Source organism: Colias eurytheme, chromosome 21 (genome assembly GCF_061535395.1).
Source record: "Colias eurytheme isolate Ceu_HAF_F1 chromosome 21, ilColEury1 Martin Lab GWU primary, whole genome shotgun sequence".
NCBI lineage: Eukaryota > Metazoa > Arthropoda > Insecta > Lepidoptera > Pieridae > Colias > Colias eurytheme.
The window spans coordinates 5,769,733-5,790,576 of record NC_143000.1 but is presented as its reverse complement, the minus strand read 5'-3'; the positions used below and the strand labels follow the sequence as shown (position 1 = coordinate 5,790,576).

General features: G+C 34.4%; 3 protein-coding genes across 3 annotated transcripts; 2 read left to right on the top strand and 1 right to left on the bottom strand.

Moving 5' to 3' along the window:
• Positions 1-5,662: 5,662 nt before the first annotated feature.
• On the top strand, positions 5,663-8,708 carry sqh (Myosin regulatory light chain sqh). The gene is made up of 4 exons (XM_090114453.1): positions 5,663-5,800; positions 6,181-6,375; positions 6,629-6,767; positions 7,779-8,708. Exons 2-4 carry the CDS (start codon positions 6,186-6,188, stop codon positions 7,972-7,974), a joined length of 525 nt encoding a protein of 174 aa, XP_089970579.1. The 5' UTR covers positions 5,663-5,800; positions 6,181-6,185; the 3' UTR covers positions 7,975-8,708.
• Positions 8,709-9,067: 359 nt separating this feature from the next.
• LOC149899152 (uncharacterized) lies at positions 9,068-12,734 on the bottom strand. The gene is made up of 3 exons (XM_090114727.1): positions 11,615-12,734; positions 9,670-9,769; positions 9,068-9,216 (listed from the first exon to the last, which is right to left on the bottom strand). The coding sequence occupies exons 1-3, from the start codon at positions 11,885-11,887 to the stop codon at positions 9,128-9,130; spliced, it is 462 nt and encodes a 153-aa protein (XP_089970853.1). The 5' UTR covers positions 11,888-12,734; the 3' UTR covers positions 9,068-9,127.
• Positions 12,735-13,770: 1,036 nt separating this feature from the next.
• Positions 13,771-19,517, top strand: LOC149899151 (uncharacterized; the record flags this gene model as incomplete). The annotated part of the gene is made up of 13 exons (XM_090114599.1): positions 13,771-13,998; positions 14,083-14,719; positions 14,845-14,896; positions 14,979-15,047; positions 15,164-15,238; positions 15,327-16,248; positions 16,367-16,443; positions 16,518-16,612; positions 16,703-16,839; positions 17,661-17,713; positions 17,902-18,944; positions 19,015-19,289; positions 19,380-19,517. Coding segments are annotated over 13 exons (3,798 nt in total), but the record flags the coding sequence as incomplete, so codon positions are not given.
• Between the last annotated feature and the right edge of the window lie 1,327 nt (positions 19,518-20,844).

The following is a 20,844-nucleotide window of genomic DNA, read 5'->3' as shown; positions in this document are numbered from 1 at the left end:
TATTAAATACTTACCTATATTTGAAGCTTACTTCATTGAGAAGGCACCTAGCTTTTTCCGCCTATTTTGCCCTCTCTTTCCGTTGTATATATGCTATCTCTCTCGCACACCTCTCCACCAGGTGGCGGGGCGCACGATAATGTGCGGGCGCTGGATGTTTTTTCATTGAGTCGAAATCCACAACAGGTGGACGTTAAGTGTAAGCTTCAAATATAGGTAAGTATTTAATATGTGTTTTATTTTCAGGTAAAACACAGCTATTAAACACTTGACCGTAATTTGAAGCTTACTTCATTGAGACCTGTTTGTTACCCACCTGGTGTACAATGTGACGCCAATGTGAATTTGAATACATAAGTAATTACTTATTTCTTTATTTGAAAGAGTAAGGTGTGCAGATAGTATACCTACTAATAAATCACACAAATTTTTATATTATATAATATATTAACAATCCCAGATGAAAAGTTAATCAAATAAGAACCAAAAAGTTAATCATAATGATTAAAAGTATTAGAACTTATGAGATTGGTTCAAGCGTACCGTAGTTAACCTTTTTGGGCTTGAAAAGTTAAAGTTACTACAATTTCCACTATCTTTAGCGTAAATCTGCGAAAGCGCCAGTAACGACTTTCAATTACGCATTTAGATGTTACTTACAAAATGAAGCAACAGCTGATCCCGATGAGGCAAAAATACCTCAAACTCAAACCTTTATTTATTCAATTAGAACTCTGCAGAAGCATCATTGAATCATCTTAACATAGAATTACCAAATGTCTCAACTCACACAGTTTTAACCCAACCTGCTACAAGCGGACAAGAAGAGACCTTGGTCCTTACTTTTGGGGTCAGAAGTAAATTTAAAAGGTCACCCCTTGAATAAGGCAATAAAATAACAAAACAGGTAAATGGTTTAAATTATAATACAGATTTTTAACATCCAACTAAACCGTGCGGTATCTTTTAATGTTTAGAGCCAACGTCGCAATCATAATCTAAACATGGCTGGTACTTTCAGTACAATGCATGAATTATTTATTTAAAACTGATAGGTCATAAACTCTGTACTGGAAACAAATATACTGAACTCAAGAGACTAAAATGATAAAGAGCTTATCTGTGTCCCAAAACTGCAATTACTACAGCTAAGTACGTTACTTTTAATCAATTCAGTTTTAAGATATAATTATGATTTACATCAGAACTTATATACCGAAAGTCTCGGGACTACATAACATGACTTATTATAATAGTGTTTGTGCATAACACTAGGCAGTCAACAGCTATATGAACGTCAGATAGGAAAAGAGCCAAATTTATCCAGTCAGTAATAAAGGATTTTAACTATACTTATTATAATTCAACCAACTACTACTAGCTACTCCGTACGTCTTTTGGGTAGACGGAGGCAAATAGGATTTTTATTCCAACTATATCATTTGATATTTTGAAAATGTACTCCACATTTTCATACGGTCGGAGTCATTTTGCAGATTATAGTGGTGCAGCACTGAACACTGTCTATTAGGTGGCTGGTGCTGCTGACCGGGCCTTCAGTTCCGCTTTCCAGAATACCTTCACCCTTCTAGGTGCTACTACTACTGAAATAGCGGTACTCTATCGCGTCGTTCAGGTCTCTAACTGACAGGATTTCTCATATTATCGTAACAACCTCGCTCGTTCTAATGCTGGGGCCACACTAACGGGAAATGCCATTAATTAACGCGATAATGGACGTTAACTTTAGGTGTAGCCAGTATTATTTAACAACGGCATTAACATTGCCGTTTGGCGAGGCGATAGCTTTATCGCGAGAATTAACGCAATGAAGCGGTCACACTACGTCCATCTTGCTAGAATTTTAGTAAAATTAACGCCGTTTTTATCGCCAACAATCGGCATTCACGTTGACCGTTCAAGTGTAGCCACCCACTTAACGCCTTAAAAATAATCGGAATAATTATCGCGATAAAGGGCATTAGACGTTAGACGTTAGTGTGGCCCCAGCATTACGAGAACAAATGATCGCCAAGGAATTCTGCTGCAGGATAATGGCAAGAGAGATTATAAGCTTAACTATGCATTATTATGCTCAGGCATATGGTGGATTTTGAATACTATCATCGTCTGAAAGTATCTCCTTTCGATTAACTTCATTAAGGATGCAGATCTGATCCCATCTTTGTTCCGTAGGAATGCTACGACAGTCTAAACGTTACACTGGACAAAGAAAATTGCCCTAAATATAGTCGGTTGTTCCAACATCCGTATTATGGCTAGCCTACTTGCTAGCCCTTGATTGTAACTGCTACCAATGCAGGCATTGCTCTCGTGTTGTCCACAGTTGTGCGAGTGCAAAAATGAAGAACAGAGCTCGTGGGGAGCTATGTCCAATGAATCTGTGTTAAGATTATGACAGTATAGGACAGTTAGCTGTGGATGCGAAGACAGGACATTACTTTATTCATCCGTAAACACGCGAGGCAGCCACGGACAGCGATATAGCAAGAACTAAACTAGCAAAGTTTAGTTCGCTTACCAGACTTATATTTTAAAAGCCGTATAGTCTGTACCTACTGCATTTCATTTATTGCCCCCCCCCCCCCCCCTCAAAGCAAAGAAATGAACAGTCATTTGGCAGAGCTTTCTCGTTAGGGTAGGGGTTCCAAGTAATATCTAATAATAAGAGGCTTTTGTTTGGATAGATTGACTTTCCGTTATTTATCCTCTATCCTATGTAACTCAACAGTCAGTATTCTCAGTATTCGTTGAGTACTTAAACGTTTTACGTAAATAGTTGTATATAACTTTATTATACAATATAATAATCCTGGTGGGATGACAAGAAACTTGTCTAACAAACGATTATCCTAATCCCTCAGCGATTTATTGTTTGAGCCCTGAAGAAAAATCTCATGGGTGCAATAATGAGGTCAAATGGGTTGAAAAACGAGTCAAATAAATTGCCTACAAGACCGGGCAACTAAAATAGGCCTATGAGAGGTCAAATATACGTAATCAATCGTTTGAAATTTGAAATTTGATTTTGAATCAATCGTCATTTGTTACATTCAATCGCTTTGCGATTAAAAATCTCTTCCGATGTTTTTATATGAAAATTGGTCGGCTAGTGCCATTGAATGACGATACCAAACATACCGTTGACACAAGGCTTGGTGACAATCCTCGAAACCACCGCCACAAATCATCTGCGAGATGATATTTGATCCGACTCGCCTTCCTTTGTTGTGAATAGGCTTTACATTGGTAAATACGATTTGTTCAATTCCAATTTCCATAATTGGTAAACCAATGGTGGTTTCCTGATTCCTGAAGCGTAAACTTTTAGGATACGAAGTATCAATTTCATGCGCCTATTATTTGACGTCTCTAACCTTTATTGTATTTATTAGGTCATATTACTATACTGCCCACTGTGAAGAAGATTTCAAAACCTTTTTTCTACCTACCTTAGAAGAGTGAAGATCCGATACGGTCATATCCAAAACTTCTTTCGTGGGTCCTCGTTGACGAAAGCAAATATCTATGATCATTTTAATGATCAATCCTTTGTATATTTGCACCAATCGCCATCAAAGCCCCGCGAGGGCTGATATATATTTGCACCATGTCTTCGTGAGGTACTGTTGTAGTCAAAGCCCCGCGAGAGCTGATATATATTTGCACCATTTCTCCGTGAGGGACGGTTGTAATCAAAGCCCCGCGAGGGCTGATATATATTTGCACCATCTTTTCCGTGAGGTACGGCTGTAATCAAAGCCCCGCGAGGGCCGATATATATTTGCACCATTTCCCTGCGAGCGACAGCTGCGCGAGGGATGTTTGTAACTAGAAATAAGTAGGGCCTGCCAAAAAATGCTTAAGAGACACCCTGCGAGGGTGGATTTGACCTGGCTAACCCCTGCGAGGAGTAGTGGCCACATTTATGTATTCTGCTTCGAGCAAGAATACACCTTAGTGCTAATATTAAATTAGCAGTAAATAATCATTTAAATAATATAGCAATTAACAAGGTCCTTTAACTTATTTTCCAATGTTAGCGACAACTGTCCAGGATGAATTAATAAGAATAATAAATTCATAATTCAAATCAATTCACTAAATTTTAAAATGAACTTCGATTCATATTTATTTTTGTTCGTGCAATCGATGTAACATTTAGTTGCTTTATATCCGTTAACATTCCTTACGAACGCAACCATACCGTCGTAGGACGTTATATTTAATTGCACAAAATAATCTCCACTCACCCGCAATTTTTTACTTTTTGTCAAGGTGTACAAGTTTATAATATTATTCTAAAACGTTAGAAGTGAATTGTAAATCCTTTGAAATAAATGTATCTAAATCTAATTTATATTAAGGTATCTCGATAATTATTATACGATAACCCTTTCAGCACAAGTTCAGTAAACCAAAGAATTTAATTGTAAAATTTTGGTACTTACTCGTTTAAACAAAAAAGTTGCATCATTTGAAACATAGGAAACGTAATTTTCAATCAAATTAGCCGTGTGTAATATGTCTATTTTCACATAAAAACGGATCAGAATAATACTCATAAAAGGACACGTATAGACTACGGATAGTTTTGAATGTGTGGTACATTCATGGTACGTATCTACTATACATGAGCGAATTCCATCATTATTCAGTTGAGCGGTAACTCCCGTACGATTTATAAAATAATATCACAACATGTTCTGACATGTCGTGACTTCTTGGAGCTGACTCATCTCGTTCGATAATTTTTAGTAATAAACTATTATAGGAATTCCGAACCGTTCCTAGCGATAACGACAATGTAATAAAGTCGTAGCAATGGATTGTATGCCTGTAAAGCTTTGAGTTGGCTCATATCCATACTAAGTAGGTATTAATTGTAATTTTTCCAAGAAAAATTCACTTGTAACCTTGTAATAAAAACACATTATTAAAAATGAAATAAATAATTAAAAATATCTATATACAAGAGAGGGTATTTGATATATCTAGTAATATCAAATAATCACAAAAGTAATATTAACGATTCGAGTAAAGCCGAACGGTAACACCGTTAAAATAGCTTTACTCACAGTATTAAAAATTCAAATATTAATTAGTACATATTGCATAATGAAATATTTCAAAAGAAAAGTTACTATTTCAAGTAAAATGTAACGGTTGTATCGTTAATTTTAAATATCTTTATTCATGCTATTAAGTATTTAAGCATATTGAAAAATAAAATATTGCTGAAGGATTCATTAAAAACCTCAGCATTTTAAATAAAGTCCAACGATTATACCGTTGACTTTAAAGATTTTTACTCATTTTTAAGTAAAATATTATTAGAATAGATGTAAAAAATAACTCACTGTACCGATCCGACGGGATACACTTTTTAACACTTTTAGCACTTGCTTTAAGCAATACTTAATAGCACCAAGGTTGTAGTCTTGTAGACAACCTTCTCGCGGCGGAAGCTAGACGCCAATGAAAAAACATCCAGCGCCCGCACATTATCGTGCGCCCCGCCACCTGGTGGAGAGGTGTGCGAGAGAGATAGCATATATACAACGGAAAGAGAGGGCAAAATAGGCGGAAAAAGCTAGGTGCCTTCTCAATGAAGTAAGCTTCAAATTACGGTCAAGTGTTTAATACACTTTTTATTTCATTAAAATATATACATAGTTTAGTAATTAGTCATCCTTTTGGTCATCCTGTCAGATACAGTGCTGTATACATAAACACTAATTAAAACGATTTATCATTACTAATACATTAAATAAATAAGGTAAGTCCTGATTAATTATTTTTATTTGTATCTCTCCCAGATGGTTTTCAAGCATTATCCTTGGATATTGTAAAATTCATTGCCTTTTATGGAATTGTTGAGTGCTTGAGATAGTGAGTTGTGACATCGTATTCGTATGCCCTACATCGGTGAGTAATTTTAATGCTCACCTTATGGGTAATGCAGAGATCGTGAGTTATTCTATGTAAGCGGACGTTATTTCGTTGTGACGTATACTAACGTTTATCGCATTTTGTCAATAAATTTCCAGCATTTTGTGTTATTCGTGTACTCTAATCTTGTTCTTTCCGCGTAAATTGTTTAATATTTGGTAATTGTTATATCTTTTGAACTTATTGTGAGTATTTATTTGGTTTTAGTCATCATGTCGTCCCGAAAGACAGCTGGTCGCCGCGGCACCAATAAGAAGCGCGCCCAACGCGCAACTTCCAATGTATTTGCTATGTTTGATCAAGCTCAGATTGCTGAATTCAAGGAAGCTTTCAATATGATTGATCAGAACAGAGATGGATTTGTAGACAAGGATGATCTTCATGATATGCTTGCATCCCTGGGTAAGTTGTTGACTTGATACCATTGTGTTTATTATGTGGTTGTGGTAAACTAAGAAGTGTATTTTACCTTGGTGCAGTCTGAAGTATGTAGATGAATTCTTGTATGTTGGAATAAGTTAAACATGCAGATAGTGTTATAAATCTTTTTGAAGTAATAGGAATGAAAAATTGTGCAAATAAAATTTGCTCTTGGATTGACATAATATTAAAATTTATAGATAGATGTGTGTATAATACCGAATCTTATTTGTAGGTAAAAACCCAACTGATGAGTATTTGGAGGCAATGATGAATGAAGCCCCGGGCCCAATTAACTTCACGATGTTCCTCACTCTGTTCGGTGAGCGCCTACAAGGAACCGACCCTGAAGATGTTATCAAAAACGCATTTGGGTAAGTGCTAATTGCATTTTATTTTTATTTATTTTCAAATTGTGATTCATAAAGTATTCTCAAATCCAGATGGAGACTCGCATATAAATTCAAAAAAAAAATTTAAACATTTAACTTTCATAGTTTAGTCTAGTTAAGCCTGCCTAGATAAACAGTGTGGAAAACCCAAAACTAGTTTTTAAATTGAATTGTAGCTAGTTTAAGCAATGATATCTATAATACACATTTAACAACTTGTGCTGGCAATTAAATAAATTCACTTGATATCAAACAAGTTTTATTAAAACTATTAATAATTTTTAATAAAAGCGAATGAGTTATAGTTTACTACTACTTACTAGCTGTGCCCCGGATTAACCCACATTGCTTGGCTCTTATTGGTCTAAGTGTGATGATAGCCACACTGATAGAATTTTTCAAATCGGACCTGTAGTTCTTGATATTAAAGCATTCAAACAAACTCTTCAGCTTTCTAATATTGGTATGGATTATATTAGCATTTTCACATTCCCATTTACACAATGTTATGTAAGTCTTCAGCCCAAGGTTTGCTCATACAATACAATAAACTAATTAAACTATTATACAACGCGTTTACTATTGTATTATGGTGAAAATAACATACTTATTAATTGTATATTTAGATTTATAGCATTCGATTTTTGAAGTGAAACTTCTTTAGGCGCGTTGAGCGTAAAATTTCAAGTTTGGCGACGATTTTCGTAACTTTGAATCTAGCCAAAGAAGTTTCACTTCTCACACGTGTGCTCGGCACACACGCTCTTTTTTAAGCTATTGCATAGCTTCTATGGCGGACCTTGAGCGCGGGGACCGAATCCAGAAATTTAGTAACGAAAAACCTCACGCTCCCCACTCCGACGGGCGCGGAGGTGTGGCCTGAAGGCATAGCATGCAATAGCTTTACCGCGGCAGTCCCCGAGTGCCAAACGTCTTTTTTTCTTTTTAATATAAATTATAATTTATATTTATATCCTTATTAATTGTTTAAAGATGTTTCGACGAAGAGAACTTGGGTGTGATCCAAGAGGACCGTCTCCGTGAGTTGCTGACGACGATGGGAGATCGCTTCACCGACGACGACGTGGATGAGATGTTGAGAGAGGCGCCCATACGTGATGGTATCTTTGACTACGTCGAATTTACCCGCATCTTGAAACATGGCGCCAAGGACAAGGATGAACAATAAGTTCAGAAAAATTGGCAGATTGAATCGAGTAAACACATAGCAAGATTCTAAAACTACAGTAAGGAAAGAATTGACTGTCTGTCACCATCTTTTTTCGCGAATAAAGAAGGTTGATGTCATTAATCGGAAAAAGTTCGTCTGCCATTACTAAAAATTAACATGATATATTATGTAGTCTATTATTATGTTATATTCGCCAAACTAACATTTATCTTATGTAAGAACAGCCTGTTTAAGGGTTAAGTTAATTTTATGAATTTTATAATCTCGTAATACGCCGAGGTGCTAACAATATGATATTAGTTCATAAGATGGTAATTGCATTTTCTCGTACCTAAATTAAATGCATTTTAAATTTTATTTGCCAAAACATGTTAAACAACTATTTAAAACAGCTTCTATGGAGAGATCATAGTTTCTTATTGTTTACATGATTTTTTGTATCAATAAAGCATTATAAAGACCCATATCAGAACTCAGAAGACTGTATTTGTATGTTGTATGATGTTTTAGTATTACATAAATGTATAAATTATCATTCCTTGCAAAAGTATTATAATTCGACTGGTTTGTTTCAAAATGAAATAATAATACATATTAAGTTTCCTTTGATTATGAATTGTTTAAATATTGAAACAGTGTTACTTATTACAATTCTATCTCAGCTTATTGTTGTATGTGTAACACAATCACGTAGGTGTGTATTTACTGTCTAATAAACACGTTTATAATAATTTTGTGTTTTATTTATAAACATTGCACGTCATTAAACACGTACAACGTTGACCTAATTAGAAGTGACGATGGTTACTTGGCTAAATTTGATCATTACGAGGCTCTAATTATAAAATTATACATTATTTTAACATCACCATATATTTTAAGTGTGGTTACTACATGGTGATGATGAGGCATGTCAACAGGAAAAATTTGCTTTTTCCTTGAAAATGGTGTTCATATCTCATACAAGATCATTTGAACGACATTTCAGAAACATTTTGAATGTTTATTTTAGTACAAAGGTTCATAGATATAGTGAAACTTTAATAAGAAAGAAAAAATTCGATTTATCGAACATAATTTTTATTGCCAATTAATTATGAGAACACTTAGGTATGAATTTAAAGTATGTAAACATTTATAAAAAAATATTTTAATCACACAAACTTGGTTTTCCTTCGTTTAATAAAATAGCCCATTCCAGAACACTGTATATGCGCATATGCGGGTTTTCATTTTTAACTGAAACAAATAATCATTGTTAAGTTAGTAGATAGGCGATAGGTATTTATTTATTTCTATGTTTGTAAATAAAAATGTACTAAAACTTGATGCGCAAATTCCCATATACTTAGTTATATTATTTTGGGAAATTAAAACATGATTAAAATTAGGTTTATACATATGATGTCACAGTAAAAGAAAACTGACTGCGGTTTTACCCTCAGTGCTCCGTTCCTGTTGGTCTCAGGCCTCAGCTAGATGATGTATAGCCTACAGCCTCCCTCGATAGATGGGCTATCTAACACCGTAAGAATTTTTCAAATCGGACCAGTAGTTCCTGAGATAAGCGCATTCAAACAAACAAACTCTTCAGCTTTATATTATTAGTAATAGCATGTAAGACGTAAGTATAGATTTTATTTTAATCGAGAGTCGAGACAGAATTGTATATCTATTAAAATTATTAATTACCTTGAACTCTTACAAACTGTTTTGTTGGCACATCCAAAATTTTTATCGTTGGTCTACCCAACTGAAAATGTGTCGTGGACGGAATAATTTTGTGACGCTCCTGTAAAAATATAGGACTCCAAAAGAAAATTCCGCATACCTAGTTCCCGTGCCCTCGAAATTTATAAAAAAAAACTATCCTAACTAGGATGTCCTTTCTCTAGTATCAAACTATTGTATCTACCAAAGGAGAATGGGCATTTTACTATGGAAGTTGGGCCTGAACTCTTCAGTTGGACCAATACACATGAGATATTGTTTTAATAATAGATCATAACACATACATAACGGGAAAAATATATATAAAAAAATAATCAACCGGGTTTTTGTACAGTCACATCAAGTTTTATTTCTTTGTGTATAATATTTTTTGCAATAAATAACTCTTAAGGTGAGTATCGACTTCGCGCTCCAAGAGGTCGAACATTGGCGCGCGCTCCAGCCGCGTGAAATGGATACCAGTTTGGAACGCGCGCCAAAATGTTCGTTGGAGCGGTCGAACGCGGAGCGGTCCGTTCCGTCGGGTGTCGGTTTTTTACCGCGCATCAAACGTGGCGCGCGCGCCAATGGAGACGGGTTTGTCGTATTTTTTTGTGTTTGTTGCGCTCCGAATAATAATTCTGGGACTATCCTTGATAATATAGACTGCTTTGAAACTCTGAACAGGTATTGCAAGCTTGTCTCTAGCCTTTCAGTCACTGTAATAGCTTCGCGAAACTGGGTGTCCATTTTTCACCTTTGGCTCTATCAAGTTATGCAAGTAATAAAAATCTTCTGTAGACATTCTTTTGAAGTTTTTTATGGTGTCTTCTATCACTTCGAACTGCATAATATATCTTATAAGTGTCACTCTATACTGCATTTTTTTTCGGTACAGCTCTTTTATCCACCAACGCACTTGACGTTTCTGTTTTTTCTTTTTTATTATGCTGTGTATAATAATTACATAGCTGCTGCTGCTCGTACACGACGCTTCCATGATGAACGGTCAAACACTGGAACAGTTGCCACGCGCGCCAGGCGCGCTTAGTTGATATACTTCAATTATTTGGAACGCGCTCCGCGGAACGCACTCTCGGCGCGGTCATTCATGGCGCGCGCGCCAGGAGCGCGAAGTCGATACCCAGCTTTATAAGACAATGACAATATCTTTATGTTACTCCAATTCACTTTCACTTACAAATACGTACTAATCTTAAGCCTTCTGATAACCGAAATACACTAATATTATGTTTTGTAACAGGTACCTAGATACCGTGTTTATTATAATTCAACGTAGTTAGACGTTTTTTGTGGTTAAACTCAGTCACTCCAGTGACATTTAGATTTATATTTACTTCACTCGAATTAAAAACACCGTTTTGTGCGCAAAATAATAGCCTAATAAATAAAACTTTTTGCCTTGACTGTACAAGAACCCGGTTGATTTATTTTTTTATTTTATTTTTTTCGTAAGGTATGTGTAATGATCTATCACAAAAACAATATTTCGTGTGTATTGGTCTTAGCCCAAGTTTCAGGCCCAATTTGCCCATTCTCCTTTCATCCAAATCGGTTCAGTGATTTAGACGTGAAGTGATTTTTTTTTTAAATCGGTCGAGTATTCCTAAGATGAGCACGTTCAAAGAAACAAACGAAAAAATAGTTAATTTTTCTTCGTATAAAAATTTTAATTCCATTACAAATGTTTCTACTCGTTTTTTATGTTCGGTCTCTTTTCTCTTCTAAATAGGTATAAACGTACACACTACACGTGCTATTATTTCAAAGAAAATTTATATAGCCTGATGGGAAATTCGCGCCAAATACGTAAACCTGCTGTTATCCAGCCTTGTCCTGAAATGATTGCTGTTCTCTCAAGCTTGGTCTTTTATTGACAAAATAATTTAAAAAAGCAATACATTACTTGCTCCCATATATTTCTTTTAATAATTTTTGGTTCTTGCCGATCGGACCTTGCTGCTTTTGGGTTGTAATCGGGTGGATGATACAGCATGTCGTAAGGACATAATGGTTTTGGTCTTGTTTTTGACTGTGTATTAAAAAATGTTTCTTTAGACACAGGAATGACCATTTGTGTAATTAATCTGTCTTCCGGCACAGAGGCGGCTCGTGACAAAATTTTATGGGTGTTCACTTGAAATAAAACACTGAAAATACATGGTGTAAAGCAGTACATTTATCAAAAAAATTACTTATAAAGGAAATACATACGTCTTTCTTTTTGGTGTGCAAAAATATATATAACTTAAAGCGACAAGACATTCGTAAATGTCTGTTGTTGCTTTCATCACAACCATACAACCACGGTGTTTTCACATAATATTGTTCGGATTTAAACACACGCGTAGGTATATGTTTTCGTTTTTGTCGTACATTTTTGCGTAAGGTCAAGTTCAGGCCGTGACAGTCCCTGCTTTCAATTCAAGCCGAATTTGTAACGTTTTAACACACTTTTTAATGAACGCCACATTATAATTGTTCATTTTCACACTCACAAGTAATACTGATAACTACAGACTATTTCAACACACGTATCTTATGATTTTAATTAGAAAATTCCCGAATTTGCATTCGCGCGCGTGCATTGAAGTTGACTCGAGAGTCGAGTGTTTGTTTATAATATAAATAGTGGCAATGTCGCACGCGGCGGTAAAAACGAACCGGCAACGTTTGCGGGAGCGGCGCACCGAATTTTGCTATCTTTCCATAGAAAATCTTCTGTTTCACGCGCTCAGGGCACTGGCAAACCATCTCTTTCACTCCTATTGGATTTCGTATGTACTAAATATTTTTTCATTGGATCGCAATCGTGAGCGCTCCCCTTCGCGCGTTACTGTATAAATACAGTATTATTCAAGTGTATGGAATGATGGATATATTCATTGGTATTGACAGTAGATTTTTACGATTACGATTGATTTTAAATAGTAATAATTAATATTAATAATGAAATTAAGGAGTATGATTTTATTATAATTATTTATGGGAGTTCACTGCACCAGCGCTCCTTAGGGCGAGCCGCCTCTGTTCCGGCATACTCATATTGAATTTATTAAAATGTGATTTATCCAAAAATTAAAGTAAAAACATAACAATCATAAATGACTTTACATATCAAAAATGACTCCGATGTTTTTTTTTGTTTAAAATATCCTGTGAAAATACCCAAAAAAATAATAGATACCTATCAGTAAATGTGTGGTTACCTCTGTGGGCTGTTAGGGTACCTGTTACCCTATGTAGGGTTCCCTATTTCTGTGCCTATTTCTTATGCATAGATTCATCTGGATTCAACATTTTTGGAGTTTTTTTTTTACAATTAAAAGCTTTCAATGTAAATAGGTACATAATGTACCTACATATTTAAGGAGGTAATTTAAATGCCTTCAAAACACAGCTTCAATATCAATAAAATTATTTAGTGGTAGAAGTAGGGATATGAATAATGAAAATTAGATTTCTCCTTATTATTGCATAGCTAAATGGTATAATAATTGACTGCCTCCTCGGTACAGTGGTTGACGCGTGAGCGTAACACCGAGCGGTCCTGGGTTTTATTCCCGGTGGAGACGAAGAAAAAAAAATGTCCTGTCTGGTAGGACACAGAAGGCTGATCTGTGTCCTACCAGACAGGACATTACTGAACTTGTCCCTAAAGAAAATCGATCAGATGAAAGAGATGTCCCTGCCCCTTACCCCACTAGGGGACATGGGACTTCACTAAAATGGTATAATTGAATAAAAAATGGTAAATTCGCAATTCAATCTCAATAATACTCGAGCTTATTTTATAGTTATTTTTTAAATATAATATACTTAGGTTTATGATTTATGATCAACGTCAGATTTTTTTGTCAATGATGATGATGTGATATTAAAAATAAGACATTTTTATTGTTTATTTATATTTACTTATTTTTACGATTTGGGACGTATGACTTTAATTTCGCCCTATTTTATTTTTTTAAATTTGTAATGGATCCATACGCACATTATAAGGCATATGGTCTGTCCTAGATTATTTTGTGAAAATAAACTCCTAACATTTGTTTTACTTATTTTTATTTTTTAGATTTTCTTGATTATTTAATTCCACCAGTCAAGAAAAATTATAACGTTGACAGAGATCCCCTACTTCTCTTTGAACGATATTCCTATAAGAAATATCCCTGCTTTCCAGTAAGTAAGCAACACCTTAAAAGACTAACGTTTCGAAATAAAACGAATACTAAACCCGGTTCATCGGCATCGTATAAATCGTTATTTTTGAAGAAATCTAGTGAAAGGGTAAGATTATTTTTTTTCTTGTAACATTTAGATATTTTTCCCTACCCAGATTTTATAATGAAGATCGAATAAATTATTTTAAAGCTCTTACAAGAACAGTGCTCGGTTTTGGATGTGATACAATTAAAGCGTTTAGAACGTAATAAATCAATTCATTCGACTCATAGTAGAAGATGCAATCGACTCAACAATAAAGAAGAAAAACCAGTTATACAGATAACAGTCATACCAAAATCAGTTAAAACGCAAACTTCAAAGGTTTTCAACAAACGTATTTTTAAAAAAGAAATTATTAAAACCGTTTCTAATCAAGATAATTCTACAAAGAACAAAAACGTTTATGTTGTGGTGTCAGGGAGAAAAAGAGAAAAAGTTTATGAAATAAAAACATCGGAGAGCGAAAATTTTTCAAATAGATGGAGGCATCCAATTAAACACAAATTTCCAGTAAAGCAAAGTTCCAAACAGGTCCTTGATTCAATGGATTCAATGGATAGGAATAACTTAAGAGACAAGAAAATAAAAGATGGAAAATTATTTCGTAATCATGGCAATTTCAAGCAAAAACCTTCTGGGCAGGACAATATACACAAAGAGAGAAAACCTTCAAAACTAAACCTCACCTCTCCTAAAAGTCGGGTGACTATTTTTGGCCAACTAGGACGCACAGATAACGATCAATATGTTTTAAATTGTGCTGCAACAGTCAATAATAAGCCCAGTAAGTTATTTTTCTTACATCTTATTGTATCTAAGTATATGATTTTGCACCTAACAATTTAATGAAATCCATTAAAACTTTTGAATGTTTGAAAGCCTATTTTTTAAATGTTTAAATATTTTTAGTACCTACAAACGTGACACATCTTACCGATGGTTTCAGCTTTAGAAATAATCCGTGAGTAAATTATATTACCAAACGTATTTATGATTGTTAGCTAAACTTTTCAATCTCGAATCTATTTATTTCATGGTTTCAGGGATTATATGAATCAATTTTCTAATTATACAAGTTCGAAGAAATATTCAGTATGGAATGCTAATTTAGAGTAAGTTTGATCAGGCCTAGGCAGTTACTGAAGCCTTTTTATACATACTTACACATTAATAAACAATTTTACACCTAGGTACTTAAATATTTTGATACATTTTGTCATATTTTTAGAAACGATGCAAATGCTAATGAACGAGCTGAAAGCTTTCAGGATACATCAAATCTTAGAAATAAACATTTTCCCAGGCATGTACATTGGTACCTACCTACAATGAGTTTTTAACATTTTAATTATTTTTAAAAATAATATGATAAATTTCAATCTGAATTACAGAATGGAATCTCAGGGTATCCAGGTAAATTTATGCGTATCGAAGAGTAAAACTGGAACGAAATACATGAAAGATCAATATATTCAATGTATGTGCCAAAATACTGATAAAAACAAATCTGATGATGAAAATGAAAATATTTTGAATCAAAATCAAAGCCCAATAGTGGTTATTTCTGTGTATCCTAAATTTGAAAAGGGGGATACTAATTTAGGCCACACTGTAAAAATTGAGCAACGTCATACTCCTTCTCCTAAGCACGCTCTTTATAACGAAATGCAAATGGGTACATCTAAGAAAACTGATGAAAAAAATGTTATTTCTAGAGAAAGGTTTCGTTCAAAGTCTCCGATTTCAGCAATTTCGCAGGGAAAATCGGATATTTACAAAAAAACTGATGGATATCGTTTAACATCACCTAATCGTTCCCCAAATTATTCTCCAAATTTAACACGTAAGTTAAATAATGAGGTAAATAAAAAAACATATTCAAAACACGACTTTAGATATGAAAAAAGCAAATTTAAAAATGGAAATAGGCCCATGCCTACAAAAATGCCACATAGCAATGAAACGAGATCTGAAACGGAAACTTTAAATGCAAGTCGAAATTTAGCAAAGAAAGCTTTAGTGGATAGTTACATAAGTAAACTGGATTCTGAAGAAGGTTTTAAGACTATAACTCGTAAAAATTTTCTTGTTCCTAAAGATGACGCTTCAAAAGTGACCATAAATATAGATGGCGAAACTGAACAATATGACTTACTATTTGAGCAGAATAAACAAAATACAAATTTATCAGTCAGGAAGACTATCAAGGAAGCCAATAACAAAAAGAAAACGGATATGCGCGATACAGCTTCATTGGAACATCTATTTGATCTTTCTCAAGAGATATTACCTGGTGCACACTCCGTATCGCAGGTTAGGAAAAAATCACCGATAAATTTGAAAAATGATTTGCGTTCTTCCGTAAGTTTCATGCCTGATTTTTTAAGTTTTAATTTTTTTAAGTGAAATATTAAATTTCTTAATGTTTCAGGATTTAAGCAATGCCCCAAAATTAAACAAAAGGTCATCAAAATTGTGTGTTCGTGATAGTATTGAAATTTCCCATAGGTTCGTGTCAATTATTTATTTTATGATGATCCTAGCTACTAAAGTTTGAGTGTACAATAAATATTAATTTATAGGCGAGGTAGTTCAAGCAGTGGTACTAATCCAAAACCAGCTAAATCTAAAAATTCTAAGGAACCCAGCAATTCTACACAATCGTCAAATTCAAAAGGTACCTAACCTAAACCTACTTTTTCAAAACACAAAATTTTAACACTAATAGTTAAAATAATAAAAGCATATACAATGTTTGATTACACAGCCCGTGCTAAACATTACCGTGGTGATAATTGTTTCATACCAGATCCCACTGAGAGAGATAAAGAAATTAGAGAATTACTCGGAATACTAACTGGGAGAAAATGTGAAGCTAAAACCAATTCAAAACAACGGATCGAGGTACGAACTCATGAGTAGTCCTCATGTGACTAGAAATCGACACTGAGCATTGTAATGAAATAATGATGAAATATTTGTATAAGTTTCGGTGCATTTAAATCAAACGAGCGAATGTTCATTCTAAGCCCACTAGGTATGTCAAATTCATTTATTGTAAACATTCAGAGACCATTCTTTCGTAATTGTTCTTAGAGCGTATACGCACTATGCGGGTAGCCGCATTGCGGGTAGCCGTCCGGCTGACCGCAAGCACAATTATGTACGTAATATTCATTTCTATGCGCACTGTGCGGTCTGCGGTAGCCGCATCGCAGTGCGCATAGAAATGAATATTACGTACATAATTGTGCTTGCGGTCAGCCGGACGGCTACCCGCAATGCGGCTACCCGCATAGTGCGTATACGCTCTTAGTGGGTTCGAAAATATTCTATGCAATATTCTAACCAATTAATCTATACTAATATTATAAAGCTGAAGAGTTTGTTTGTTTGTTTGTTTGTTTGAACGCGCTAATCTCGGGAACTACTGGTCCGATTTGAAAAATTCTTTCGGTGTTAGGTAGCCCATTTACCGAGGAAGGTTATAGGCTATATATCATCACGCTACGACCAACAGGGGTGGAGCCACGGGGGTGAAACCGCGCGGAGCAACTAGTACTGAATACGAGTTTTCGTTTACACTAAAAGATCACGAATGAATGGTCTTTGCTCTAGCTTTTTTTAATGTTCGTTAATCGTTTGATGTAAATGCATCGTTACATGACCCTTAGATTAAGAAAAATACCTATCATGATCGTTAATTTTTTTTTTCTTTTTTAAAGGACATATTTCCTGTATATAAACATTGCGAAGGAGCCTGTTGCCAAGAAGGACGGTTGTTTATTTTTTTATTTTTTTTGTTATTATTTGAGTAACTAACTACTCATTACAAAAATAATAAGTATATATTTTGATACAAGTGGTATATATACCACTATTAATTTTAATATTAAAATTAATAGTTATTTTATTTTTATTTATTTATTTATTTAAATAAATAAATAAATTTTATTTTTATTGCAGAAACAGCGACAAAAAATTAATGACTGGAATTAGCTTATCAAAATTACCTGCTAGTAATTGTATGCAAAAGTTTTTCAAAAAAATTAAAAATGTAAAGGTAGAAAAACCAAGTGAATGTGAAAACAAGAAACCAGTTGGCAAAGCTGCATTGCCAGATCTTGAGGATGAAAGGTGGAATATTGACTCACCGACAAAAGTCGAAGAACAGCAAGACTTCCAGCATTCCAAAGACACTGGTTGCAAATGTTTTCATAATCCAGCGCAACGGATCCAAAATGAGATGCAGAATGAAGAATATTCTCCTCATAATAAATTTCCAAATAACAACCAACATAATGTTCCGATCGAACCAAAAAAGCCACTTATGTGTCCTCATTGTAAGGAACCAAGAAACCCAAAAATACTGAACAAACCCCCTATTAATAATAGCGAACAAACAAATGATGCGAGCTTGATTTTAAATCGAAACATACAAATTTTTCTAGAGGTGGAGCAATTTAAAAAACAACGACCTATTATATTAACTAAGAAACAATATGATAAAGTCAAAAAAACAATACAAAGTACTATATCTAAGAAGACTAGTAATGAGAAAAGACGGAGCGCTTATTATAATAATTTCAGTATAGTGTCCATTGGTGATGTAAAAGTTAGATCCAAATGTCAAGAACCAAGATGTATAAACAAAGAGGTACAAACAGAATCTTTCGGAAGTAATAGAATTTGTTCAGAATTTTTGTCTTCTCTTGAAAGTTTCGAAAGGCATGAGGCATCGTTATTGTCCCACAGTATGTTAAGTTTCGATAGAAATCAAGAAATAGGATGTCGACCAGATATTGGTGAAGATCCTACTAACTCAAAAATAGTCAACCAACATCCACCGACTCGTAATGCGATGTCGTCATTAGAAGTGCGCTATGCTAGCGTAGCCTTTAGTAAACATGTCACGTACTCATCTCCTTTATGCAGCAGAGGTTTAGAGAGTTCACTATTTTCAAGTTCTGCTCAAAATTATAGCAATTCGTTGCACACAATATTTAAAGGTAACGTAAGATATTCGTGTAATATTATACAAATGTAATAGTTATTTACAAATTAAAAAATTCATTGCAGGTTACAAGAAATCAGCGACCCCAAACCTTGGCACATCTGAATTTTCATTGTGTTCAGATACCGATAGTAGAATGTCTGTTAAAAGTAAAAAATCGCAACAGACGAAAGACCCAAAATATAAAAAGCCGCTGCTTCAACGACTCGTGTCTTGCCTCATCATGAGATCGGCAAGAGTGTCAGAAGTGAAAATTGGAAAATTTCCCGCTAAGAAAGAACCGACGACGCGGACGCTCAATAGCTCAGTCGATTCTTATTATTTTAGCACTTCTTTAGCCGTATGTCCATAACATAAATAATGCATATAAATACATATTAGGTACGTATAATGTATAAACCGATATTAATTTTTTATCTTCGTTTTTCAGGGTTTCGAAATACCATCTTCAATGTATGACACATCAGCATCGTTTTTCAGTAACCACACAATAATGCCCGTAAATCGGATGAAGCGAGGATTCTTTAGTTCAATGAGAGGATTTCTCACAAACCGCCGAAATTAAGAATGTATAATGTATAATATAGTCATGTGTCGTCTGGGCTTTGTTAACCCGTATTTTATTAAATAAAAATTGATTCGATATTTTATGTGTACCTTTATTTCGATCCTACTCACACATCCGTTTGTCTTGTAAAATCGGAACAACGGAATAATGAATAGAAAAATAGTGGAATAATTCAACTGATATATAAAGAGAAGAATAGACTGTTTGTTCCGATTTATAGTTCTAACAGACGAACGGCAAGTTGTGAACGGCAGAGGCTACTTCAGCCGTCACCACGTCGACGGCAGCTGTCGACATATTCACTGCTGCCGCCGACGATTCGACGACTGCCGTCGACAGGTGGCACGTTCTTTTACATACTACTACTTGATTTTATCTTACACTTTTTTATATGTGGTTTACTATAGTTGTTTACAGTTGAAATACCTTTCGCATTCTTAACACTTGCCACATTGCCCCTAGTAAATACAATACGAAAGTAATTAAACTCCTTACAAAACGAGTAGTACGTATGTTTGTTTCGGTCGCTTCTAATGGTACGGGAGCTGTTAACGTTAAAAAAAAAGTCATTTTAGTATAGTTGGTTTTTTGATATACTGTTCCTCTTGCTATTTCGGTTAGAGTCCGGGCTGTCTGGCTGGTCGCAGTGGTTGCGTTTTTTAGTGCGCATCTCATCTGCACAGGATAATTTCCTTAATTTAAAGTCATTTTTTAACGCGTAATTTTTAATATTTTGCCTTTAGATAGATCCATTAGACATAATTTTTTTATTGCAAGACGTTTTTTTCGTTGTTAAATAGGTGCCAGACGCAATTTTTTATTTCGTTTTTATAAAAAATTCAAATTATTTTAGAATGTCTGTAAATTTCATATTATGTTCTTCAAACATAATATAATCTAAAATTAATTAGCCAGACGCTAATTCGATTGTTAAGTACCTATTAAATATGTACAAATAAAAACGTAGTGAAAGTAGGTAAGTATAACGATATGATGATTGTGTATATGGAGAGATAGTTTAAAGTGCAAGAGAGATACAAAGGGTCGGCCGCGAAAATTAAATAACAATAAACAGTAACTTTTTTTTTCGAAAATATAAGATGCATAGAAATTGAACTGTTCCTACTCTAGGATTCCCTGTGTTGTGGGAACAAGTACCTTCCATGGTACATTTTATTACTTAGGCTAAAAAATAAACTATGTATTAGGGTACATCAACAATCTTCTATACAAAACAATTTTTTTATTACTTAACTATTAAGTTATGGGTTTAAATGAAAGCAACGATTACATAAACTTATTTATATTGTTTCCAATAGCACATTGC

What these genes read in the sequence shown, in the direction of transcription:
- sqh (XM_090114453.1), top strand. Translation starts at nt 6,186, where the DNA reads ATGTCGTCCCGAAAGACAGCTGGTCGCCGCGGCACCAATAAGAAGCGC. An exon ending in TGATATGCTTGCATCCCTGG is followed by an intron (nt 6,376 to 6,628) that starts GTAAGTTGTTGA and finishes TCTTATTTGTAG; the next exon opens with GTAAAAACCCAACTGATGAG. An exon ending in GTTATCAAAAACGCATTTGG is followed by an intron (nt 6,768 to 7,778) that starts GTAAGTGCTAAT and finishes AATTGTTTAAAG; the next exon opens with ATGTTTCGACGAAGAGAACT.
- LOC149899152 (XM_090114727.1), bottom strand. Translation starts at nt 11,887, where the DNA reads ATGTACTGCTTTACACCATGTATTTTCAGTGTTTTATTTCAAGTGAAC. An exon ending in AAAGAAATATATGGGAGCAA is followed by an intron (nt 9,770 to 11,614) that starts GTAATGTATTGC and finishes ATATTTTTACAG; the next exon opens with GAGCGTCACAAAATTATTCC. An exon ending in ACAGTTTGTAAGAGTTCAAG is followed by an intron (nt 9,217 to 9,669) that starts GTAATTAATAAT and finishes TATTTGTTTCAG; the next exon opens with TTAAAAATGAAAACCCGCAT.